The sequence below is a fragment of the Scyliorhinus torazame genome, chromosome 3, assembly GCF_047496885.1.
Source record: "Scyliorhinus torazame isolate Kashiwa2021f chromosome 3, sScyTor2.1, whole genome shotgun sequence".
Classification (NCBI taxonomy): domain Eukaryota; kingdom Metazoa; phylum Chordata; class Chondrichthyes; order Carcharhiniformes; family Scyliorhinidae; genus Scyliorhinus; species Scyliorhinus torazame.
In genome coordinates, this window is record NC_092709.1 from 353399439 (window position 1) to 353427131 (window position 27693).

A 27693-nucleotide genomic window follows, 5' to 3' on the forward strand; every position below is an offset into this window, starting at 1 on the left:
AAAGCTCCCTCTACACTGTCCCCACCAAACACTCCCAGGACAAGTACAGCACGGGGTTTGATACAGAATAAAGCTCCCTCCACACTGTCCCCATCAAACACTCCCAGGACAGGTACAGCACGGGGTTAGATACAGAATAAAGCTCCCTCTGCACTGTGCTCATCAAACACTCACAGGACAGGTACAGCACCAGGTTAGATACAGAGTAAAGCTCCCTCTACACTGTCCCCATCAAACACTCCCAGGACAGGTACAGCATGGGGTAATATCCAGAGTAAAGCTCCCTCTACACTGTCCCCATCAAACACTCCCAGGACAGGTACAGCACGGGGTTAGATACAGAGTAAAGCTCCCTCTACACTGACCCATCAAATACTCCCAGGACAGGTACAGCACGGGGTTAGATACAGAGTAAAATCCCTCTACACTGTCCCCATCAAACACTCCCAGGACAGGTACAGCATGGGGTTAGATACAGAGTAAAGCTCCCTCTACACTGTCCCCATCAAACACTCCCAGGACAGGTACAGCATGGGGTTAGATACAGAGTAAAGCTCCCTCTACACTGTCCCCACCAAACACTCCCAGGACAGGTGCAGCACGGGGTTGAATAGAGAGTAAAGCTCACTCTACACTGCCCCCATCAAACACTCCCAGGACAGGTACAGCACGGGGTTTGATACAGAATAAAGCTCCCTCCACACTGTCCCCATCAAACACTCCCAGGACAGGTACAGCACGGGGTTAGATACAGAGTAAAGCTCCCTCTACACTGCCCCCATCAAACACTCCCAGGACAGGTACAGCACAGGGATAGATACAGAATAAAGCTCCCTCTACACTGTCCCATCAAACACTCCCAGGACAGGTACAGCACGGGGTTAGATACAGAGTAAAGCTCCCTCTACACTGTCCCCATCAAATACTCCCAGGACAGGTACAGCACGGTGTTAGATACAGAGTAAAGCTCCCTCTACACTGTCCCCATCAAACACTCCCAGGACAGGAACAGCATGGGGTAATATACAGAGTAAAGCTCCCTCTACACTGTCCCCATGAAACACTCCCAGGACAGGTACAGCACGGGGTTAGATACAGAGTAAAGCTCCCTCTACACTGTCCCCATCAAACACTCCCAGGACAGGTACAGCATGAGGTAATATACAGAGTAAAGCTCCGTCTACACTGTCCCCATCAAACATTCCCAGGACAGGTACAGCACGAGCGGGGTTAGATACAGAGTAAAGCTCCCTCTACACTGTCAACATCAAACACTCCCAGGACAGGTACAGCACGGGGTTAGATACAGAGTAAAGCTCCCTCTACACTGTCCCCATCAAACACTCCCAGGACAGGTACAGCACGGGGTTAGATACAGAGTAAAACTCCCTCTACCCTGTCCCCATCAAACACTCCCAGGACAGGTACAGCACAGGGTTAGATACAGAGTTAAGCTCCCTCTACCCTGTCCCCATCAAACACTCCCAGGACAGGTACAGCACGGGGTTAGATAGAGAATAAAGCTCCCTCGACACTGTCCCCATCAAACACTCCCAGGACAGGTACAGCACAGGGTTAGATACAGAGTAAAGCTCCCTCTACACTGTCCCCATCAAACACTCCCAGGACAGGTACAGCACAGGGTTAGATACAGAGTAAAGCTCCCTCTACCCTGTCCCCATCAAACACTCCCAGGACAGGTACACCACGGGGTTAGATACAGAGTAAAGCTCCCTCTACACTGTCCCCATCAAACACTCCCAGGACAGGTACAGCACAGGGTTAGATACAGAGTAAAGCTCTGTGGTAGTATGCATTAGGGATCATGTGGGACTGTGAAGCCGTAATGTCATTGGCTGACAGATCCCGGGCCCTGGTTGGCTGTTGACCTCTAGCTCCGCCCTGAAGGCGGAGTTGAAGAACCAGGAGTTCTCCCCCCGCAGGCCAGTCTGTTACTGAACTGCGGGGAACAAGTCACGCTTAATAAAGCCTCATCGACTTCATCTCTATTCGTCTCTCGTGAGTCTTTGTGCGCTACAAGCTCCCTCTACCCTGTCCCCATCAAACACTCCCAGGAAAGGTACAGCACGGGGTTAGATACAGAGTAAAGCTCCCTCTACACTGTCCCCATCAAACACTCCCAGGACAGGTACAGCATGGGGTAATATACAGAGTAAAGCTCCCTCTCCACTGTCCCCATCAAACACTCCCAGGACAGGTACAGCACGGTGTTAGATACAGAGTAAAGCTCCCTCTACACTGTCCCCATGAAACACTCCCAGGACAGGTACAGCACGGGGTTCGATACAGAGTAAAGCTCCCTCTATACTGTCCCCATCAAACACTCCCAGGACAGGTACAGCATGGGGTAATATACAGAGTAAAGCTCCGTCTACACTGTCCCCATCAAACATTCCCAGGACAGGTACAGCACGGGTGGGGTTAGATACAGAGTAAAGCTCCCTCTACACTGTCCCCATCAAACACTCCCAGGACAAGGTACAGCATGGGGTTGGATAGAGAGGCAAGCTCCCACTACACAGCCCCCATCAAACACTCCCAGGACAGATACAGCACGGGTTTTGATACAGAATAAAGCTCCCTCTATACTGTCCCCATCAAACACTCCCAGGACAGGTACAGCACCGGGTTAGATACAGAGTAAAGCTCCCTCTACACTGTCCCTATCAAACACTCCCAGGACAGTTACAGCACAGGGTTAGATACTGAGTAAAGCTCCCTCTACCCTGTCCCCATCAAACACTCCCAGGACAGGTTCACCACGGGGTTAGATACAGAGTAAAGCTCCCTCTACACTGTCCCCATCAAACACTCCCAGGACAGGTACAGCACAGGGTTAGATACAGAGTAAAGCTCTGTGGCAGTATGCATTAGGGGTCATGTGGGACTGTGAAGCCGTAATGTCATTGGCTGACAGATCCCGGGCCCTGGTTGGCTGTTGACCTCTAGCTCCGCCCTGAAGGCGGAGTTTAAGAACCAGGAGTTCTCACCCACAGGCCAGTCTGTTACTGAACTGCGGGGAACAAGTCACACTTAATAAAGCCTCATCGACTTCATCTCTATTCGTCTCTCGTGAGTCTTTGTGCGCTACAAGCTCCCTCTACCCTGTCCCCATCAAACACTCCCAGGAAAGGTACAGCACGGGGTTAGATACAGAGTAAAGCTCCCTCTACACTGTCCCCATCAAACACTCCCAGGACAGGTACAGCATGGGGTAATATACAGAGTAAAGCTCCCTCTCCACTGTCCCCATCAAACACTCCCAGGACAGGTACAGCACGGTGTTAGATACAGAGTAAAGCTCCCTCTACACTGTCCCCATCAAACACTCCCAGGACAGGTACAGCATGGGGTAATATACAGAGTAAAGCTCCCCCTACACTGTCCCCATCAAACACTCCCAGGACAAGGTACAGCACGGGGTTGGATAGAGAGGCAAGCTCCCACTACACAGCCCCCATCAAACACTCCCAGGACAGATACAGCACGGGGTTTGATACAGAATAAAGCTCCCTCTATACTGTCCCCATCAAACACTCCCAGGACAGGTACAGCACAGGGTTAGATACAGAGTAAAGCTCCCTCTGCACTGTCCCCATCAAACACTCCCAGGACAGGTACAGCATGGGGTAATATCCAGAGTAAAGCTCCCTCTACACTGTCCCCATCAAACACTCCCAGGACAGGTACAGCACGGGGTTAGGTACAGAGTAAAGCTCCCTCTACACTGTCCCCATCAAATACTCCCAGGACAGGTACAGCACGGGGTTAGATACAGAGTAAAATCCCTCTACGCTGCCCCCATCAAACACTGCCAGGACAGGTACAGCACGGGGTTAGATACAGAGTAAAGCTCCCTCTACACTGTCCCCATCAAACACTCCCAGGACAGATACAGCACGGGGTTAGATACAGAGTAAAGCTCCCTCTACACTGTCCCCATCAAACATTCCCAGGACAGGTACAGCACGTGGTTAGATACAGAGTAAAGCTCCCTCGACACTGTCCCCATCAAACACTCCCAGGACAGGTACAGCAGAGGGTTAGATACAGAGTAAAGCTCCCTCTACACTGTCCCCATCAAACACTCCCAAGACAGGTACAGCACGGGGTTAGATACAGAGTAAAGCTCCCTCTACACTGTCCCCATCAAACACTCCCAGGACAGGTACAGCACGGGGTTTGATACAGAGTAAAGCTCCCTCTACACTGTCCCCATCAAACACTCCCAGGACAGGTACAGCACGGTGTTAGATACAGAGTAAAGCTCCCTCTACACTGTCCCCATCAAACACTCCCAGGACAGGTACAGCATGGGGTAATATACAGAGTAAAGCTCCCTCTACACTGTCCCCATCAAACACTCCCAGGACAAGGTACAGCACGGGGTTGGATAGAGAGGCAAGCTCCCACTACACAGCCCCCATCAAACACTCACAGGACAGATACAGCACGGGGTTTGATACAGAATAAAGCTCCCTCTATACTGTCCCCATCAAACACTCCCAGGACAGGTACAGCACCGGGTTAGATACAGAGTAAAGCTCCATCTACACTGTCCCCATCAAACACTCCCAGGACAGGTACAGCACAGGGTTAGATACAGAGTAAAGCTCCCTCTGCACTGTCCCCATCAAACACTCACAGGACAGGTACAGCACGGGGTTAGATACAGAGTAAAGCTCCCTCTACACTGTCCCCATCAAACACTCCCAGGACAGGTACAGCATGGGGTAATATCCAGAGTAAAGCTCCCTCTACACTGTCCCCATCAAACACTCCCAGGACAGGTACAGCACGGGGTTAGGTACAGAGTAAAGCTCCCTCTACACTGTCCCCATCAAATACTCCCAGGACAGGTACAGCACGGGGTTAGATACAGAGTAAAATCCCTCTACACTGTCCCCATCAAACACTCCCAGGACAGGTACAGCATGGGGTTAGATACAGAGTAAAGCTCCCTCTACACTGTCCCCATCAAACACTCCCAGGACAGGTACAGCATGGGGTTAGATACAGAGTAAAGCTCCCTCTACACTGTCCCCACCAAACACTCCCAAGACAGGTGCAGCACGGGGTTGGATAGAGAGTAAAGCACTCTCTACACTGCCCCCATCAAACACTCCCAGGACAGGTACAGCACGGGGTTTGATACAGAATAAAGCTCCCTCCACACTGTCCCCATCAAACACTCCCAGGACAGGTACAGCACGGGGTTAGATACAGAGTAAAGCTCCCTCTACGCTGCCCCCATCAAACACTGCCAGGACAGGTACAGCACGGGGTTAGATACAGAGTAAAGCTCCCTCTACACTGTCCCCATCAAACACTCCCAGGACAGGTACAGCACGGGGTTAGATACAGAGTAAAGCTCCCTCTACACTGTCTCCATCAAACATTCCCAGGACAGGTACAGCACGGGGTTAGATACAGAGTAAAGCTCCCTCGACACTGTCCCCATCAAACACTCCCAGGACAGGTACAGCAGAGGGTTAGATACAGAGTAAAGCTCCCTCTACACTGTCCCCACCAAACACTCCCAGGACAGGTACAGCAGAGGGTTAGATACAGAGTAAAGCTCCCTCTACACTGTCCCCATCAAACACTCCCAGGACAAGTACAGCACAGGGTTAGATACAGAGTAAAGCTCCCTCTACACTGTCCCCATCAAACACTCCCAGGACAGGTACAGCACGGGGTTAGATACAGAGTAAAGCTCTCTCTACACTGTCCCCATTAAACACTCCCAGGACAGGTACAGCACGGGGTTAGATACAGAGTAAAGCTCTCTCTACACTGTCCCCATCAAACACTCCCAGGACAAGTACAGCACAGGGTTAGATACAGAGTAAAGCTCCCTCTACACTGTCCCCATCAAACACTCCCAGGACAGGTACAGCACGGGGTTAGATACAGAGTAAAGCTCTCTCTACACTGTCCCCACCAAACACTCCCAGGACAGGTACAGCAGAGGGTTAGATACAGAGTAAAGCTCCCTCTACACTGTCCTGATCAAACACTCCCAGGACAAGTACAGCACAGGGTTAGATACAGAGTAAAGCTCCCTCTACACTGTCCCCATCAAACACTCCCAGGACAGGTACAGCACGGGGTTAGATACAGAGTAAAGCTCTCTCTACACTGTCCCCTCACTACCAGGACAGGTACAGCACGGGGTTAGATACAGAGTAAATCTCCCTGTTCACTGTCCCCACCAAACACTCCCAGGACAGGTACAGCACGGGGTTAGATACAGAGTAAAGCTCTCTCTACACTGTCCCCATCAAACACTCCCAGGACAGGTACAGCACGGGGTTAGATACAGAGTAAAGCTCCCTCTACACTGTCCCCATCAAACACTCCCAGGACAAGTACAGCACGGGGTTAGATACAGAGTAAAGCTCTCTCTACACTGTCCCCATCAAACACTCCCAGGACAAGTACAGCACAGGGTTAGATACAGAGTAAAGCTCCCTCTACACTGTCCCCATCAAACACTCCCAGGACAGGTACAGCACGGGGTTAGATACAGAGTAAAGCTCTCTCTACACTGTCCCCACCAAACACTCCCAGGACAGGTACAGCAGAGGGTTAGATACAGAGTAAAGCTCCCTCTACACTGTCCCCATCAAACACTCCCAGGACAAGTACAGCACAGGGTTAGATACAGAGTAAAGCTCCCTCTACACTGTCCCCATCAAACACTCCCAGGACAGGTACAGCACGGGGTTAGATACAGAGTAAAGCTCTCTCTACACTGTCCCCTCACTACCAGGACAGGTACAGCACGGGGTTAGATACAGAGTAAAGCTCCCTGTTCACTGTCCCCACCAAACACTCCCAGGACAGGTACAGCACGGGGTTAGATACAGAGTAAAGCTCTCTCTACACTGTCCCCATCAAACACTCCCAGGACAGGTACAGCACGGGGTTAGATACAGAGTAAAGCTCCCTCTACACTGTCCCCATCAAACACTCCCAGGACAGGTACAGCAGAGGGTTAGATACAGAGTAAAGCTCCCTCTACACTGTCCCCATCAAACACTCCCAGGACAAGTACAGCACAGGGTTAGATACAGAGTAAAGCTCCCTCTACACTGTCCCCATCAAACACTCCCAGGACAGGTACAGCACGGGGTTAGATACAGAGTAAAGCTCTCTCTACACTGTCCCCTCACTACCAGGACAGGTACAGCACGGGGTTAGATACAGAGTAAAGCTCCCTGTTCACTGTCCCCACCAAACACTCCCAGGACAGGTACAGCACGGGGTTAGATACAGAGTAAAGCTCCGTCTACACTGTCCCCATCAAACATTCCCAGGACAGGTACAGCACGGGGTTAGATACAGAGTAAAGCTCCCTCTACACGGTCCCCATCAAACACTCCCAGGACAGGTACAGCATGGGGTAATATCCAGAGGAAAGCTCCCTCTACACAGCCCCCATCAAACACTCCCAGGACAGATACAGCACGGGGTTTGATACAGAATAAAGCTCCCTCTATACTGTCCCCATCAAACACTCCCAGGACAGGTACAGCATGGGGTTAAATACAGCGTAAAGCTCCCTCTACACTGTCACCACCAAACACTCCCAGGACAGGTGCAGCACGAGGTTGGATAGAGAGTAAAGCTCACTCTACACTGCCCCCATCAAACACTCCCAAGACAGGTACAGCACGGGGTTAGATACAGAGTAAAGCTCCCTCTACACTGCCCCCATCAAACACTCCCAGGACAGGTACAGCACGGGGTTAGATACAGAATAAAGCTCCCTCTGCACTGTCCCCATCAAACACTCACAGGACAGGTACAGCACGGGGTTAGATACAGAGTAAAGCTCCCTCTACACTGTCCCCATCAAACACTCCTAGGACAGGTACAGCATGGGGTAATATCCAGAGTAAAGCTCCCTCTCCACTGTCCCCACCAAACACTCCCAGGACAGGTACAGCACGGGGTTAGATACAGAGTAAAGCTCCCTCTACACTGTCCCCATCAAATACTCCCAGGACAGGTACAGCACGGGGTTAGATACAGAGTAAAATCCATCTACACTGTCCCCATCAAATACTCCCAGGACAGGTACAGCACGGGGTGAGATACAGAGTAAAATCCCTCTATACTGTCCCCATCAAACACTCCCAGGACAGGTACAGCATGGGGTTAAATACAGAGTAAAGCTCCCTCTACACTGTCGCCACCAAACACTCCCAGGACAGGTGCAGCACGAGGTTGGATAGAGAGTAAAGCTCACTCTACACTGCCCCCATCAAACACTCCCAGGACAGGTACAGCACGGGGTTAGATACAGAGTAAAGCTCCCTCTACACTGCCCCCATCAAACACTCCCAGGACAGGTACAGCACGGGGTTAGATACAGAATAAAGCTCCCTCTGCACTGTCCCCATCAAACACTCACAGGACAGGTACAGCACGGGGTTAGATACAGAGTAAAGCTCCCTCTACACTGTCCCCATCAAACACTCCCAGGACAGGTACAGCATGGGGTAATATCCAGAGTAAAGCTCCCTCTCCACTGTCCCCACCAAACACTCCCTGGACAGGTACAGCACGGAGTTTGATACAGAATAAAGCTCCCTCCACACTGTCGCCATGAAACACTCACAGGACAGGTACAGCAAGGGGTTAGATACAGAGTAAAGCACCCTCTACACTGTCCCCATCAAACACTCCCAGGACAGGTACAGCACAGGGTTTGATACAGAGTAAAACCCCCTCTGCACTGTCCCCATCAAACACTCACAGGACAGGTACAGCACGGGGTTAGATACAGAGTAAAGCTCCATCTACACTGTCCCCATCAAACACTCCCAGGACAGCTACAGCACGGGGTTAGATACAGAATAAAGCTGACTCTGCACTGTCCTCATCAAACACTCACAGGACAGGTACAGCACGGGGTTAGATACAGAGTAAAGCTCCCTCTACACTGTCCCCATCAAACACTCCCAGGACAGGTACAGCATGGGGTTAGATACAGAGTAAAGCTCCCTCTACACTGTCCCCACCAAACACTCCCAGGACAAGTACAGCACGGGGTTTGATACAGAATAAAGCTCCCTCCACACTGTCCCCATCAAACACTCCCAGGACAGGTACAGCACGGGGTTAGATACAGAATAAAGCTCCCTCTGCACTGTGCTCATCAAACACTCACAGGACAGGTACAGCACCAGGTTAGATACAGAGTAAAGCTCCCTCTACACTGTCCCCATCAAACACTCCCAGGACAGGTACAGCATGGGGTAATATCCAGAGTAAAGCTCCCTCTACACTGTCCCCATCAAACACTCCCAGGACAGGTACAGCACGGGGTTAGATACAGAGTAAAGCTCCCTCTACACTGACCCATCAAATACTCCCAGGACAGGTACAGCACGGGGTTAGATACAGAGTAAAATCCCTCTACACTGTCCCCATCAAACACTCCCAGGACAGGTACAGCATGGGGTTAGATACAGAGTAAAGCTCCCTCTACACTGTCCCCATCAAACACTCCCAGGACAGGTACAGCATGGGGTTAGATACAGAGTAAAGCTCCCTCTACACTGTCCCCACCAAACACTCCCAGGACAGGTGCAGCACGGGGTTGAATAGAGAGTAAAGCTCACTCTACACTGCCCCCATCAAACACTCCCAGGACAGGTACAGCACGGGGTTTGATACAGAATAAAGCTCCCTCCACACTGTCCCCATCAAACACTCCCAGGACAGGTACAGCACGGGGTTAGATACAGAGTAAAGCTCCCTCTACACTGCCCCCATCAAACACTCCCAGGACAGGTACAGCACAGGGATAGATACAGAATAAAGCTCCCTCTACACTGTCCCATCAAACACTCCCAGGACAGGTACAGCACGGGGTTAGATACAGAGTAAAGCTCCCTCTACACTGTCCCCATCAAATACTCCCAGGACAGGTACAGCACGGTGTTAGATACAGAGTAAAGCTCCCTCTACACTGTCCCCATCAAACACTCCCAGGACAGGAACAGCATGGGGTAATATACAGAGTAAAGCTCCCTCTACACTGTCCCCATGAAACACTCCCAGGACAGGTACAGCACGGGGTTAGATACAGAGTAAAGCTCCCTCTACACTGTCCCCATCAAACACTCCCAGGACAGGTACAGCATGAGGTAATATACAGAGTAAAGCTCCGTCTACACTGTCCCCATCAAACATTCCCAGGACAGGTACAGCACGAGCGGGGTTAGATACAGAGTAAAGCTCCCTCTACACTGTCAACATCAAACACTCCCAGGACAGGTACAGCACGGGGTTAGATACAGAGTAAAGCTCCCTCTACACTGTCCCCATCAAACACTCCCAGGACAGGTACAGCACGGGGTTAGATACAGAGTAAAACTCCCTCTACCCTGTCCCCATCAAACACTCCCAGGACAGGTACAGCACAGGGTTAGATACAGAGTTAAGCTCCCTCTACCCTGTCCCCATCAAACACTCCCAGGACAGGTACAGCACGGGGTTAGATAGAGAATAAAGCTCCCTCGACACTGTCCCCATCAAACACTCCCAGGACAGGTACAGCACAGGGTTAGATACAGAGTAAAGCTCCCTCTACACTGTCCCCATCAAACACTCCCAGGACAGGTACAGCACAGGGTTAGATACAGAGTAAAGCTCCCTCTACCCTGTCCCCATCAAACACTCCCAGGACAGGTACACCACGGGGTTAGATACAGAGTAAAGCTCCCTCTACACTGTCCCCATCAAACACTCCCAGGACAGGTACAGCACAGGGTTAGATACAGAGTAAAGCTCTGTGGTAGTATGCATTAGGGATCATGTGGGACTGTGAAGCCGTAATGTCATTGGCTGACAGATCCCGGGCCCTGGTTGGCTGTTGACCTCTAGCTCCGCCCTGAAGGCGGAGTTGAAGAACCAGGAGTTCTCCCCCCGCAGGCCAGTCTGTTACTGAACTGCGGGGAACAAGTCACGCTTAATAAAGCCTCATCGACTTCATCTCTATTCGTCTCTCGTGAGTCTTTGTGCGCTACAAGCTCCCTCTACCCTGTCCCCATCAAACACTCCCAGGAAAGGTACAGCACGGGGTTAGATACAGAGTAAAGCTCCCTCTACACTGTCCCCATCAAACACTCCCAGGACAGGTACAGCATGGGGTAATATACAGAGTAAAGCTCCCTCTCCACTGTCCCCATCAAACACTCCCAGGACAGGTACAGCACGGTGTTAGATACAGAGTAAAGCTCCCTCTACACTGTCCCCATGAAACACTCCCAGGACAGGTACAGCACGGGGTTCGATACAGAGTAAAGCTCCCTCTATACTGTCCCCATCAAACACTCCCAGGACAGGTACAGCATGGGGTAATATACAGAGTAAAGCTCCGTCTACACTGTCCCCATCAAACATTCCCAGGACAGGTACAGCACGGGTGGGGTTAGATACAGAGTAAAGCTCCCTCTACACTGTCCCCATCAAACACTCCCAGGACAAGGTACAGCATGGGGTTGGATAGAGAGGCAAGCTCCCACTACACAGCCCCCATCAAACACTCCCAGGACAGATACAGCACGGGTTTTGATACAGAATAAAGCTCCCTCTATACTGTCCCCATCAAACACTCCCAGGACAGGTACAGCACCGGGTTAGATACAGAGTAAAGCTCCCTCTACACTGTCCCTATCAAACACTCCCAGGACAGTTACAGCACAGGGTTAGATACTGAGTAAAGCTCCCTCTACCCTGTCCCCATCAAACACTCCCAGGACAGGTTCACCACGGGGTTAGATACAGAGTAAAGCTCCCTCTACACTGTCCCCATCAAACACTCCCAGGACAGGTACAGCACAGGGTTAGATACAGAGTAAAGCTCTGTGGCAGTATGCATTAGGGGTCATGTGGGACTGTGAAGCCGTAATGTCATTGGCTGACAGATCCCGGGCCCTGGTTGGCTGTTGACCTCTAGCTCCGCCCTGAAGGCGGAGTTTAAGAACCAGGAGTTCTCACCCACAGGCCAGTCTGTTACTGAACTGCGGGGAACAAGTCACACTTAATAAAGCCTCATCGACTTCATCTCTATTCGTCTCTCGTGAGTCTTTGTGCGCTACAAGCTCCCTCTACCCTGTCCCCATCAAACACTCCCAGGAAAGGTACAGCACGGGGTTAGATACAGAGTAAAGCTCCCTCTACACTGTCCCCATCAAACACTCCCAGGACAGGTACAGCATGGGGTAATATACAGAGTAAAGCTCCCTCTCCACTGTCCCCATCAAACACTCCCAGGACAGGTACAGCACGGTGTTAGATACAGAGTAAAGCTCCCTCTACACTGTCCCCATCAAACACTCCCAGGACAGGTACAGCATGGGGTAATATACAGAGTAAAGCTCCCCCTACACTGTCCCCATCAAACACTCCCAGGACAAGGTACAGCACGGGGTTGGATAGAGAGGCAAGCTCCCACTACACAGCCCCCATCAAACACTCCCAGGACAGATACAGCACGGGGTTTGATACAGAATAAAGCTCCCTCTATACTGTCCCCATCAAACACTCCCAGGACAGGTACAGCACAGGGTTAGATACAGAGTAAAGCTCCCTCTGCACTGTCCCCATCAAACACTCCCAGGACAGGTACAGCATGGGGTAATATCCAGAGTAAAGCTCCCTCTACACTGTCCCCATCAAACACTCCCAGGACAGGTACAGCACGGGGTTAGGTACAGAGTAAAGCTCCCTCTACACTGTCCCCATCAAATACTCCCAGGACAGGTACAGCACGGGGTTAGATACAGAGTAAAATCCCTCTACGCTGCCCCCATCAAACACTGCCAGGACAGGTACAGCACGGGGTTAGATACAGAGTAAAGCTCCCTCTACACTGTCCCCATCAAACACTCCCAGGACAGATACAGCACGGGGTTAGATACAGAGTAAAGCTCCCTCTACACTGTCCCCATCAAACATTCCCAGGACAGGTACAGCACGTGGTTAGATACAGAGTAAAGCTCCCTCGACACTGTCCCCATCAAACACTCCCAGGACAGGTACAGCAGAGGGTTAGATACAGAGTAAAGCTCCCTCTACACTGTCCCCATCAAACACTCCCAAGACAGGTACAGCACGGGGTTAGATACAGAGTAAAGCTCCCTCTACACTGTCCCCATCAAACACTCCCAGGACAGGTACAGCACGGGGTTTGATACAGAGTAAAGCTCCCTCTACACTGTCCCCATCAAACACTCCCAGGACAGGTACAGCACGGTGTTAGATACAGAGTAAAGCTCCCTCTACACTGTCCCCATCAAACACTCCCAGGACAGGTACAGCATGGGGTAATATACAGAGTAAAGCTCCCTCTACACTGTCCCCATCAAACACTCCCAGGACAAGGTACAGCACGGGGTTGGATAGAGAGGCAAGCTCCCACTACACAGCCCCCATCAAACACTCACAGGACAGATACAGCACGGGGTTTGATACAGAATAAAGCTCCCTCTATACTGTCCCCATCAAACACTCCCAGGACAGGTACAGCACCGGGTTAGATACAGAGTAAAGCTCCATCTACACTGTCCCCATCAAACACTCCCAGGACAGGTACAGCACAGGGTTAGATACAGAGTAAAGCTCCCTCTGCACTGTCCCCATCAAACACTCACAGGACAGGTACAGCACGGGGTTAGATACAGAGTAAAGCTCCCTCTACACTGTCCCCATCAAACACTCCCAGGACAGGTACAGCATGGGGTAATATCCAGAGTAAAGCTCCCTCTACACTGTCCCCATCAAACACTCCCAGGACAGGTACAGCACGGGGTTAGGTACAGAGTAAAGCTCCCTCTACACTGTCCCCATCAAATACTCCCAGGACAGGTACAGCACGGGGTTAGATACAGAGTAAAATCCCTCTACACTGTCCCCATCAAACACTCCCAGGACAGGTACAGCATGGGGTTAGATACAGAGTAAAGCTCCCTCTACACTGTCCCCATCAAACACTCCCAGGACAGGTACAGCATGGGGTTAGATACAGAGTAAAGCTCCCTCTACACTGTCCCCACCAAACACTCCCAAGACAGGTGCAGCACGGGGTTGGATAGAGAGTAAAGCACTCTCTACACTGCCCCCATCAAACACTCCCAGGACAGGTACAGCACGGGGTTTGATACAGAATAAAGCTCCCTCCACACTGTCCCCATCAAACACTCCCAGGACAGGTACAGCACGGGGTTAGATACAGAGTAAAGCTCCCTCTACGCTGCCCCCATCAAACACTGCCAGGACAGGTACAGCACGGGGTTAGATACAGAGTAAAGCTCCCTCTACACTGTCCCCATCAAACACTCCCAGGACAGGTACAGCACGGGGTTAGATACAGAGTAAAGCTCCCTCTACACTGTCTCCATCAAACATTCCCAGGACAGGTACAGCACGGGGTTAGATACAGAGTAAAGCTCCCTCGACACTGTCCCCATCAAACACTCCCAGGACAGGTACAGCAGAGGGTTAGATACAGAGTAAAGCTCCCTCTACACTGTCCCCACCAAACACTCCCAGGACAGGTACAGCAGAGGGTTAGATACAGAGTAAAGCTCCCTCTACACTGTCCCCATCAAACACTCCCAGGACAAGTACAGCACAGGGTTAGATACAGAGTAAAGCTCCCTCTACACTGTCCCCATCAAACACTCCCAGGACAGGTACAGCACGGGGTTAGATACAGAGTAAAGCTCTCTCTACACTGTCCCCATTAAACACTCCCAGGACAGGTACAGCACGGGGTTAGATACAGAGTAAAGCTCTCTCTACACTGTCCCCATCAAACACTCCCAGGACAAGTACAGCACAGGGTTAGATACAGAGTAAAGCTCCCTCTACACTGTCCCCATCAAACACTCCCAGGACAGGTACAGCACGGGGTTAGATACAGAGTAAAGCTCTCTCTACACTGTCCCCACCAAACACTCCCAGGACAGGTACAGCAGAGGGTTAGATACAGAGTAAAGCTCCCTCTACACTGTCCTGATCAAACACTCCCAGGACAAGTACAGCACAGGGTTAGATACAGAGTAAAGCTCCCTCTACACTGTCCCCATCAAACACTCCCAGGACAGGTACAGCACGGGGTTAGATACAGAGTAAAGCTCTCTCTACACTGTCCCCTCACTACCAGGACAGGTACAGCACGGGGTTAGATACAGAGTAAATCTCCCTGTTCACTGTCCCCACCAAACACTCCCAGGACAGGTACAGCACGGGGTTAGATACAGAGTAAAGCTCTCTCTACACTGTCCCCATCAAACACTCCCAGGACAGGTACAGCACGGGGTTAGATACAGAGTAAAGCTCCCTCTACACTGTCCCCATCAAACACTCCCAGGACAAGTACAGCACGGGGTTAGATACAGAGTAAAGCTCTCTCTACACTGTCCCCATCAAACACTCCCAGGACAAGTACAGCACAGGGTTAGATACAGAGTAAAGCTCCCTCTACACTGTCCCCATCAAACACTCCCAGGACAGGTACAGCACGGGGTTAGATACAGAGTAAAGCTCTCTCTACACTGTCCCCACCAAACACTCCCAGGACAGGTACAGCAGAGGGTTAGATACAGAGTAAAGCTCCCTCTACACTGTCCCCATCAAACACTCCCAGGACAAGTACAGCACAGGGTTAGATACAGAGTAAAGCTCCCTCTACACTGTCCCCATCAAACACTCCCAGGACAGGTACAGCACGGGGTTAGATACAGAGTAAAGCTCTCTCTACACTGTCCCCTCACTACCAGGACAGGTACAGCACGGGGTTAGATACAGAGTAAAGCTCCCTGTTCACTGTCCCCACCAAACACTCCCAGGACAGGTACAGCACGGGGTTAGATACAGAGTAAAGCTCTCTCTACACTGTCCCCATCAAACACTCCCAGGACAGGTACAGCACGGGGTTAGATACAGAGTAAAGCTCCCTCTACACTGTCCCCATCAAACACTCCCAGGACAGGTACAGCAGAGGGTTAGATACAGAGTAAAGCTCCCTCTACACTGTCCCCATCAAACACTCCCAGGACAAGTACAGCACAGGGTTAGATACAGAGTAAAGCTCCCTCTACACTGTCCCCATCAAACACTCCCAGGACAGGTACAGCACGGGGTTAGATACAGAGTAAAGCTCTCTCTACACTGTCCCCTCACTACCAGGACAGGTACAGCACGGGGTTAGATACAGAGTAAAGCTCCCTGTTCACTGTCCCCACCAAACACTCCCAGGACAGGTACAGCACGGGGTTAGATACAGAGTAAAGCTCCGTCTACACTGTCCCCATCAAACATTCCCAGGACAGGTACAGCACGGGGTTAGATACAGAGTAAAGCTCCCTCTACACTGTCCCCATCAAACATTCCCAGGACAGGTACAGCACGGGGTTAGATAAAGAGGTAACACGGGATAAAAGCTGTCTCATCTAGTTGATGTGCCCAACCTCCCTTTCCACCACTGAGCACCATAGATGTGTCCAGGGTATCATCCCCGTGAGGTGACGCGAATGAGTTAATGATTGAGATATGTTTGCATTGTTGTTCAGGGTTAAGGATGTGGGGTACAGGAAGGTGGCGGGGGATGATTGGGCTAAGCTGGGCTGCAGCTCGTGTGGTTGGGAAGGTGTTAATGTGCCTGCAGCCTTGACCGCTCTGTTGTAACCCGCAGGTGACCGCATTTAGCGTCGACCTGAACAGCACGGTGCCCGGATATCCCAAAAGGATTGTGGACGTGTTCCCACCAGTCGTCAAGGGCAACCACCCGCTGGGGAACCTGGATGCTGTTTATTACTCCTACACTCACGCCACCGTTTTTGTCTTCAAGGACACAGTGCATTGGAGGGTCATCAATGAGCGGGATCGTGAGGGGAACACCTCGCTGCCCCTCAATGGCCTCCTCCCTCAGGGCCGCGTTGCCGAGCACTGGTACGACATCTGTGAGGTGGATGGTTCCAGAACACCGGGGCATCAGTAGCATGACGGAATAGGGGGGAGGAACACTGCTCCCTGAAGGAGCCCACCAGATTTACCGAACTCCATTCTCCTCATGAGCGACAAAGCAGATTGATGTACACAATCTCAGCGAAAGGATTGGACAGTGGTGACCTCTGACATTTCAATCCTACACTGCAGGGTCCAAAGGATTATTTTGTGATGGTGTTTACGGCTCCTCAGTATCTCCAACATCATGGCCGGAACCGTCAAAAAACCGAACATTACTGCCCATCACAGCCCCATCAATGTTGACCAAGCCACTCTTATTGAACTGGATTAGGAAGCAGAAGGTCGAGGAGCACACCACAGTGGGAATTCTGTCTGTGCTTGACACTTCCCCATTTTAAACCAGAGACCTAGTGATGAGAAACCTTACTCTGTATCTAACCCCGTGCTGTACCTGTCCTGGGAGTGTTTGATGGGGACAGTGTAGACGGAGCTTTACTCTGTAACTAACCCTGTGCTGTACCTGTCCTGGGAATGTTTGATGGGGACAGTGTAGAGGGAGCTTTACTCTGTATCTAACCCGTGCTGTACCTGTCCTGGGAGTCTTTGATGGGACAGTGTAGAGGTAGCTTTACTCTGTATCTAACCCCGTGCTGTACCTGTCCGGGGAGTGTTTGATGGGGACAGTGTATAGGGAGCTTTACTCTGTATCTAACCCCGTGCTGTACCTGTCCTGGGAGTGTTTGATGGGGACAGTGTAGAGGGAGCTTTACTCTGTATCTAACCCCGTGCTGTACCTGTCCTGGGAGTGTTTGATGGGGACAGTGTAGAGGGAGCTTTACTCTGTATCTAACTCCGTGCTGTACCTGTCCTGGGAGTGTTTGATGGGGACAGTTTGACGGAGCTTTACTCTGTATCTAACCCCGTGCTGCACCTGTCCTGGGAGTGTTTGATGGGGACAGTGTCGAGGGAGCTTTACTCTGTTTCTAACCCCATGCTGTACCTGTCCTGGGAATGTTTGATGGGACAGTGTAGAGGGAGCTTTACCCTGTATCTAACCCCGTGCTGTACCTGTCCTGGGAGTGTTTGATGGGGACAGTGTAGAGAGAGCTTTACTCTGTATCTAACCCCGTGCTGCACCTGTCCTGGGAGTGTTTGATGGGGCCAGTGTAGAGGGAGCTTTACTCTGTATCTAACCCCGTGCTGTACCTGTCCTGGGAGTGTTTGATGGGGACAGTGTAGAGGGAGCTTTACTCTGTATCTAACCCCGTGCGGTACCTGTCCTGGGAGTGTTTGATGGGACAGTGCAGAGGGAGCTTTACTCTGTATCTAACCCCGTGCTGTACCTGTCCTGGGAGTGTTTGATGGGGACAGTGTAGAGGGAGCTTTACTCTGTATCTAACCCCGTGCTGTCCCTGCCGTGGGAGTGTTTGATGGGGACAGTGTAGAGGGAGCTTTACTCTGTATCTAACCCCGTGCTGTACCTGTCCTGGGAGTGTTTGATGGGACAGTGTAGAGGAAGCTTTACTCTGTATCTAACCCCATGCTGTACCTGTCCTGGGAGTGTTTGATGGGACAGTGTAGAGGAAGCTTTCCTCTGTATCTAACCCCGTGCTGTACCTGTCCTGGGAGTGTTTGATGGGACAGTGTAGAGGAAGCTTTACTCTGTATCTAACCCTGTGCTGTACCTATCCTGGGAGTGTTTGATGGGGAGAGTTTAGAGGCAGCTTTACTCTGTATCTAACCAGGTGCTGTACCTGTCCTGGGAGTGTTTGATGGGGACAGTGTAGAGGGAGCTTTACTCTGTATCTAACCTGTGCTGTATCTGTCCTGGGAGTGTTTGATGGGGACAGTGTAGGGGGAGCTTTACTCTGTGTCTAACCCCAAGCTGTACCTGTCCTGGGAGTGTTTGATGGGGACAGTTTGGGGGAGCTTTATTCTGTATCTAACCCCGTGCTGTACCAGTCCTGGGAATGTTTGATGGGGACAGTGTAGAGGGAGCTTTTCTCTGTATCTAACCCCGTGCTGTACCTGTCCTGGGACTGTTTGATGGGGACACTGTAGAGAGAGCTTTACTCTGTATCTAAACCCATGCTGTACCTGTCCTGGGAGTGTTTGATGGGGACAGTGTAGAGGGAGTTTTACTCTGTATCTAACTCTGTGCTGTACGTGTCCTGGGACTGTTTGATGGGGACAGTGTAGAGGGAGCATTACTCTTTATCTAAACCCATGCTGTACCTGTCCTGGGAGCGTTTGATGGGGACAGTGTAGAGGAGCTTTACTCTGCATCTAACACCGTGCTGTACCTGTCCTGGGACTGTTTGAAGGGACAGTGTAGAGGAAGCTTTACTCTGTATCTAACTCTGTGCTGTACATGTCCTGGGAGTGTTTGTTGGGGAGAGTGTAGAGGGAGCTTTACTCTGTATCTAACCCCGTGCTGTACCTGTCCTGGGAGTGTTTGATGGGGACAGTGTAGAGGGAGCTTTACTCTGTATCTAACCCCGTGCTGTATCTGTCCTGGGAGTGTTTGATGGGGACAGTGTAGGGGGAGCTATACTCTGTGTCTAACCCCATGCTGTACCTGTCCTGGGAGTGTTTGATGGGGACAGTGTTGGGGGAGCTTTATTCTGTATCTAACCCCGTGCTGTACCTGTCCTGGGAGTGTTTGATGGGGACAGTGTAGAGGGAGCTTTTCTCTGTATCTAACCCCGTGCTGTACCTGTCCTGGGACTGTTTGATGGGGACAGTGTAGAGGCAGCTTTACTCTGTATCTAACCCCGTGCTGTACATGTCCTGGGAGTGTTTGATGGGGACAGTGCAGAGGGAGCTTTACTCTGCATCTAACCCCGTGCTGTACCTGCCCTGTGAGTGTTTGATGGGGACAGTGTAGAGGGAGCTTTACTCTGTATCGAAACACGTGCTGTACCTGTCCTGGGAGTGTTTCATGGGGACAGTGTAGAGAGAGCTTTACTCTGTATCTCACCCCGTGCTGTACCTGTCCTGGGAGTGTTTGATGGGGACAGTGTAGAGAGAGCTTTACTCTGTATCTCACCCCGTGCTGTACCTGTCCTGGGAGTGTTGATGGGACAGTGTAGAGAGAGCTTTACTCTGTATCTCACCCCGTGCTGTACCTGTCCTGGGAGTGTTTGATGGGGACAGTGTAGAGAGAGCTTTACTCTGTATCTCAGCCCGTGCTGTACCTGTCCTGGGAGTGTTTGATGGGGACAGTGTAGAGGGAGCTTTACTCTGTATCTAACCCCGTGCTGTATCTGTCCTGGGAGTGTTTGATGGGGACAGTGTAGAGGGAGCTTTGCTCTGTATCTAACCCCGTTCTGTACCTGTCCTGGGAGTGTTTGATGGGGACAGTGTCGAGGGAGCTTTACTCTGTATCTAACCCTGTGCTGTACCTGTCCTGGGAGTGTTTGATGGGACAGTGTAGAGGGAGTTTTACTCTGTATCTAACCCCGTGCTGTACCTGTCCTGGGAGTGTTTGATGGGGACAGTGTCGAGGGAGCTTTACTCTGTATCTAACCCCGTGCTGTACCTGTCCTGGGAGTGTTTGATGGGGACAGTGTAGAGAGAGCTTTACTCTGTATCTCACCCCGTGCTGTACCTGTCCTGGGAGTGTTTGATGGGGACAGTGTAGAGAGAGCTTTACTCTGTATCTCACCCCGTGCTGTACCTGTCCTGGGAGTGTTGATGGGACAGTGTAGAGGGAGCTTTACTCTGTATCTCACCCCGTGCTGTACCTGTCCTGGGAGTGTTTGATGGGGACAGTGTAGAGAGAGCTTTACTCTGTATCTAACCCCGTGCTGTACCTGTCCTGGGAGTGTTTGATGGGACAGTGTAGAGGGAGTTTTACTCTTTATCTAACCCCGTGCTGTACCTGTCCTGGGAGTGTTTGATGGGGACAGCGTAGAGGGAGCTTTACTCTGTATCTCACCCCGTGCTGTACCTGTCCTGGGAGTGTTTGATGGGACAGTGTAGAGAGAGCTTTACTCTGTATCTCACCCCGTGCTGTACCTGTCCTGGGAGTGTTGATGGGACAGTGTAGAGAGAGCTTTACTCTGTATCTCACCCCGTGCTGTACCTGTCCTGGGAGTGTTTGATGGGGACAGTGTAGAGAGAGCTTTACTCTGTATCTCAGCCCGTGCTGTACCTGTCCTGGGAGTGTTTGATGGGGACAGTGTAGAGGGAGCTTTACTCTGTATCTAACCCCGTGCTGTATCTGTCCTGGGAGAGTTTGATGGGGACAGTGTAGAGGGAGCTTTGCTCTGTATCTAACCCCGTTCTGTACCTGTCCTGGGAGTGTTTGATGGGGACAGTGTCGAGGGAGCTTTACTCTGTATCTAACCCTGTGCTGTACCTGTCCTGGGAGTGTTTGATGGGACAGTGTAGAGGGAGTTTTACTCTGTATCTAACCCCGTGCTGTACCTGTCCTGGGAGTGTTTGATGGGGACAGTGTCGAGGGAGCTTTACTCTGTATCTAACCCCGTGCTGTACCTGTCCTGGGAGTGTTTGATGGGACAGTGTAGAGGGAGTTTTACTCTGTATCTAACCCCGTGCTGTACCTGTCCTGGGAGTGTTTGATGGGGACAGTGTCGAGGGAGCTTTACTCTGTATCTAACCCCGTGCTGTACCTGTCCTGGGAGTGTTTGATGGGGACAGTGTAGAGAGAGCTTTACTCTGTATCTCACCCCGTGCTGTACCTGTCCTGGGAGTGTTTGATGGGGACAGTGTAGAGAGAGCTTTACTCTGTATCTCACCCCGTGCTGTACCTGTCCTGGGAGTGTTGATGGGACAGTGTAGAGGGAGCTTTACTCTGTATCTCACCCCGTGCTGTACCTGTCCTGGGAGTGTTTGATGGGGACAGTGTAGAGAGAGCTTTACTCTGTATCTAACCCCGTGCTGTATCTGTCCTGGGAGAGTTTGATGGGGACAGTGTAGAGGGAGCTTTGCTCTGTATCTAACCCCGTTCTGTACCAGTCCTGGGAGTGTTTGATGGGGACAGTGTCGAGGGAGCTTTACTCTGTATCTAACCCCGTGCTGTACCTGTCCTGGGAGTGTTTGATGGGACAGTGTAGAGGGATTTTTACTCTTTAGCTAACCCCGTGCTGTACCTGTCCTGGGAGTGTTTTATGGCTACAGTGTCGAGGGAACTTTACTCTGTATCTAACCCCGTGCTGTACCTGTCCTGGGAGTGTTTGATGGGGACAGCGTAGAGGGAGCTTTACTCTGTATCTCACCCCGTGCTGTACCTGTCCTGGGAGTGTTTGATGGGACAGTGTAGAGAGAGCTTTACTCTGCATCTCACCCCGTGCTGTACCTGTCCTGGGAGTGTTGATGGGACAATGTAGAGGGAGCTTTACTCTGTATCTAACCCCGTGCTGTATCTGTCCTGGGAGTGTTTGATGGGGACAGTGTAGAGAGAGCTTTACTCTGTATCTCACCCCGTGCTGTACCAGTCCTGCGAGTGTTTGATGGGGACAGTGTAGAGAGAGCTTTACTCTGTATCTCACCCCGTGCTGTACCTGTCCTGGGAGTGTTGATGGGACAGTGTAGAGGGAGCTTTACTCTGTATCTAACCCCGTGTTGTACCTGTCCTGTGAGTGTTTGATGGGGACAGTGTAGAGGGAGCTTTACTCTGTATCTAACCCCGTGCTGTACCTGTCCTTGGAGTGTTTGATTGGGACAGTATAGAGGGAGCTTTACTCTGTATCTAACCCCGTGCTGTACCTGTCCTGGGAGTTTTTTATGGGGACAGTGTAGAGGGAGCTTTACTCTGTATCTAACCCCGTGCTGTAGCTGCCCTCGGAGTGTTTGATGGGGACAGTGTAGAGGGAGCTTTACTCTATATCTAACCCCGTGCTGTACCTGTCCTGGGAATGTTTGATGGGGACAGTGCAGAGGGAGATTTACTCTGTATCTAACCCCGTGCTGCACCTGTCCTGGGAGTGTTTGATGGGGACAGTGCAGAGGGAGTTTTCTCTGTATCTAACCCCGTGCTGTACCTGTCCTGGGAGTGTTTGATGGGGACAGTGTAGAGGGAGCTTTACTCTGTATCTAACCCCGTGCTGTACCTGTCCTGGGAGTGTTTGATGGGGACAGTGTCGAGGGAGCTTAACTCTGTATCTAACCCCGTGCTGTACCTGTCCTGGGAGTGTTTGATGGGGACAGTGTAGAGGGAGCTTTACTCTGTATCTAACCCCGTGCTGTACCTGTCCTGGGAGTGTTTGATGGGGAAAGTGTAGAGGGAGCTTTACTCTGTAGCTAACCCCGTGCTGTACCTGTCCTGGGAGTGTTGATGGGACAGTGTAGAGGGAGCTTTACTCTGTATCTAACCCCGTGTTGTACCTGTCCTGTGAGTGTTTGATGGGGACAGTGTAGAGGGAGCTTTACTCTGTATCTAACCCCGTGCTGTACCTGTCCTTGGAGTGTTTGATTGGGACAGTATAGAGGGAGCTTTACTCTGTATCTAACCCCGTGCTGTACCTGTCCTGGGAGTGTTTGATGGGGACAGTGTAGAGGGAGCTTTACTCTGTATCTAACCCCGTGCTGTAGCTGCCCTGGGAGTGTTTGATGGGGACAGTGTAGAGGGAGCTTTACTCTATATCTAACCCCGTGCTGTACCTGTCCTGGGAATGTTTGATGGGGACAGTGCAGAGGGAGATTTACTCTGTATCTAACCCCGTGCTGCACCTGTCCTGGGAGTGTTTGATGGGGACAGTGCAGAGGGAGCTTTACTCTGTATCTAACCCCGTGCTGTACCTGTCCTGGGAGTGTTTGATGGGGACAGTGTAGAGGGAGCTTTACTCTGTATCTAACCCCGTGCTGTACCTGTCCTGGGAGTGTTTGATGGGGACAGTGTCGAGGGAGCTTAACTCTGTATCTAACCCCGTGCTGTACCTGTCCTGGGAGTGTTTGATGGGGACAGTGTAGAGGGAGCTTTACTCTGTATCTAACCCCGTGCTGTACCTGTCCTGGGAGTGTTTGATGGGGACAGTGTAGAGGGAGCTTTACTCTGTAGCTCACCCTGTGCTGTACCTGTCCTGGGAGTGTTTGATGGGGACAGTGTCGAGGGAGCTTTACTCTGTATCTAACCCCGTGTTGTACCTGTCCTGGGAGTGTTTGATGGGGACAGTGTAGAGGGAGCTTTACTCTGTATCTAACCCCGTGTTGTACCTGTCCTGGGAGTGTTTGATGGGGACAGTGTAGAGGGAGCTTTACTCTGTATCTAACCCGTGCTGTACCAGTCCCGTGAGTGTTTGATGGGGACAGTGTAGAGGGAGCTTTACTCTGTGTCTAACCCGTGCTGTACCTGTCCTGGGAGTGTTTGATGGGGACAGTGTAGAGGGAGCTTTACTCTGAACCTGACCGAAACCAATTTCACAGTGAGATGTGATGTTGATTAATTTTATAAGTGTGTTTATTATTTTGAGAGATCTGCTCTGAGATTTCGGTCAGTAATTAAGTGTCAGGAAACTGGGAAAGTGGTTGATGAGCTGAGTCTCTGATCATGATTCGAGGTTCAGTGTGGTTTCGATAGATTGGATCTGATAAAGTGTACCTGCGAATGTGTCTGACTCACAGCTGATTCCCCGCGTGACCTTGTCATGAGCCGAATGTGTGTGTAAACTCTGCTGCACAAAGACTTTTTTATCATTGATTGTGGCTCGGATTGGTGGTTTGGGAATTGTGTGTATTAAACTTGGCAAAAACGGCAGTCTTGGTGCGGAGTTGTTGGGTGTGGGAGTGAATCTCAGCGATATATTGTCACAACTGGTGTTTCTCTGTCTCGTGACTGTGGCCTGTATTTCCAGAATGTTCCACAAAACCTTTCGATCTGTCAGCTTTTCTGTCAGATTATAGAACCCCTATCGTGCAGATGGAGGCCATTCGGCCCATCGAGTCTGCACCGACCCTCGGAAAGGGCCCCTTACCTCGGCCCACGCCTCCACCCTATCCCCCAGTAACCCCCACCTAACCTTTTGGCGCTAAGGGGCAATTTAGCATGGCCAGTCCACCTAAACTGCGCGCACTTGATTGTGGGAGGAAAGCGGAGCACCCGGAGGAAACCCACGCAGACACGGGGAGAAAGTGCAAACTCCACACAGCATCCAAGGCTGGAATTGAACCCGGGTCCCGGGTCCCTGGCGCTGTGAGGCAGCCGTGCTAACCACTGTGCCACCCTTGCTTTCAAATACTTGACGTGTCGCTCACTGGCCAAACCCCAGTTCTCCGATGTGTAGTGATCTCGCCACCTCCACTCACTAATGACTGTCACTGGACTACAGGTCCCATGGACACTCACAGCTCACCCCTGTCCATCACTCCAGTGAACATCCCCCACAAGTGAGCCCAGACCATTGAGCATCGAGCATCGATTCAACTCGGGGTGGCTTCATGGCCTATCCCCACACCTTTCCTTTGCCCAACGTGCTTCACCGGATGGGGACGACACAGGACCACACCCTGACACAGACCACACACTGTGGGTGTACCACAAGAGCTACAGTGATTCACCAATTCAGCTCACCATAACCTTCTCAAGAGCAATTCAGTGATGTTCACACCCCATTAATTAATTTTAAAAAGGGAGGGAGTTCCAGGATGTTGCCCCAGGGACAGTGAAGGAACGGCCGATATATTTCCAAGTCAGGGTGTTGAGTGACTTGGAGGGGAACCTCCAGGTGGTGGGGTTCCCAGGTATCTGCTGCTCTTGTCCTTCTAGATGGTAGCGGTCGTGGGTTTGGAAGCTGCTGCCTAAGGAGCCTTGGTGAGTTCCTGCAGTGCATCTTGTAGATGGTACACATCGTGGTGAGGGAGTGAATAAGAACATAAGAACTAGGAGCAGGAGTCGGCCATCTGGCCCCTCGAGCCTGCTCCGCCATTCAATGAGATCATGGCTGATCTTTTGTGGACTCAGCTCCACTTTCCGGCCCGAACACCATAACCCTTTATTCCTTTATTCTTCAAAAACTATCTATCTTTATCTTAAAAACATTTAGTGAAGGAGCCTCTACTGCTTCACTGGGCAAGGAATTCCATAGATTCACAACCCTTTGGGTGAAGAAGTTCCTCCTAAACTCAGTCCTAAATCTACTTCCCCTTATTTTGAGGCTATGCCCCCTGGTTCTGCTGTTTGATGAGAAATGATCATGGGGTTTTTTTTCCAATTAAGGGGCAGTTTAGCATGGCCAATCGACCTAACCTGCACATCTTGGGTGAGAAACCCAGCCGACACGGGGAGAATGTGCAAACTCCACACGGACAGTGACCCGGGGCCGGGGTCGAACCCGGGTCCTCGGCACCGTGAGGCAGCACTGCGCCACTGTGCCGCCTTAAAGGATCACGGTTAGATGTAACATCTATCTGTTTCCCAGCATCTCAGCACAGTAGCATTGTGGATAGCACAATTGCTTCACAGCTCCAGGGTCCCAGGCTCGATTCCGGCTTGGGTCACTGTCTGTGCGGAGTCTGCACATCCTCCCCGTGTGTGCGTGGGTTTCCTCCGGGTGCTCCGGTTTCCTCCCACAGTCCAAAGATGTGCAGGTTAGGTGGATTGGCCATGATAAATTGCCCTTAGTGTCCAAAATTGCCCTTAGTGTTGGGTTGGGTTGCTGGGTTACGGGGATAGGGTGGAGGTGTGGGCTTGGGTAGGGTGCTCTTTCCAAGAGCCGGTGCAGACTCGATGGGCCGAATGGCCTCCTTCTGCACTGTAAATTCTTATGATAATCTATGATATACTGTAACTAATATTTAAACTAACTTTTATATCACATTCGTCATTCCCTCCTTTTATCATTTCATGATAACCTATCTATTCAATCCGTAGCTATGGCCCCTCATCTAAAAGATTCGTCGCTGCATTTCCAATTCCTGTTGCAGCACCCCGTCATCCGCTGCACCCTCGTGGATCCTAACAGCCAAGATTCTAGGGGCGTCTATCTGTTCCAGTGCACCCCGCATTCTACACATCACACATTTAAGGATGGCAAGGCCCACAAAGATGCAGCCGAGTGCCACTGCTCAATACATGGCCATATTTATCAACCAGACCTTCCAACCCCCAAATCCCCAGTTACCCCAAGAGCCAGGGTCCTGCATTCCGTCCAGGTGATCCCGTATGCGATCCATAAATTTAGTGATGTTAGCGGTTAGGTCTTGAACACCCATGATACACTTGCCCTGCACTATGGCGCACACCCCATCCTCACGGGCCAGAAGATAGTCAAGAGCATACCGGTTCTGCATTGCAAACAACCGCAGCTGAGACAATTCCTTGGTTATTGCCCCAAGGGCTCCCAAGGTTTTGTTTCCCAGGATGGTAAGGCCACAAATAAAATAATTCCTATCGCTAACCGCCAAGGAACTCCCCACACCTCGCGGTGTCAAGACGCTCAGAATTCCCCACCCGGCTGAGTGGCCCCGGTTGGGTGCGAGAACCTGAGGTTGTTTCCAGTTCTCGCAGAATTCAGCTGAGACTGCCCGGCATGCTAACCGATTATGCAGCATCCACGCCGAGGGGCAGTGGACTGTGGTAGGGACTAGAGTCCGGATAGCAATTTGGCAGGGAAATGGGAGTGACAAAACATTGGTCGCTGTGCCATTAAATAAAGTAGTATCCTTGCTCCGTGTACAGGCTAGCATCACAATCAGTATATCGGTTGCGTAGGGATCCCC

General features: G+C 51.3%; 1 protein-coding gene across 1 annotated transcript in view; it reads left to right on the forward strand.

Annotated features, from left to right (window-relative positions):
* The window catches only part of LOC140409342 (matrix metalloproteinase-21-like), a 121900-nt gene extending 104296 nt beyond the window's left edge, over positions 1 to 17604 (forward strand). Inside the window, exon 8 of the mRNA XM_072497758.1 lies at positions 16739 to 17604. Within this exon, the coding sequence (XP_072353859.1) occupies positions 16739 to 17044 (306 nt within the window). The 3' untranslated portion in view covers positions 17045 to 17604. The remainder of the gene's footprint in view (positions 1 to 16738) is intronic.
* The last annotated feature ends 10089 nt before the right edge of the window (positions 17605 to 27693 follow it).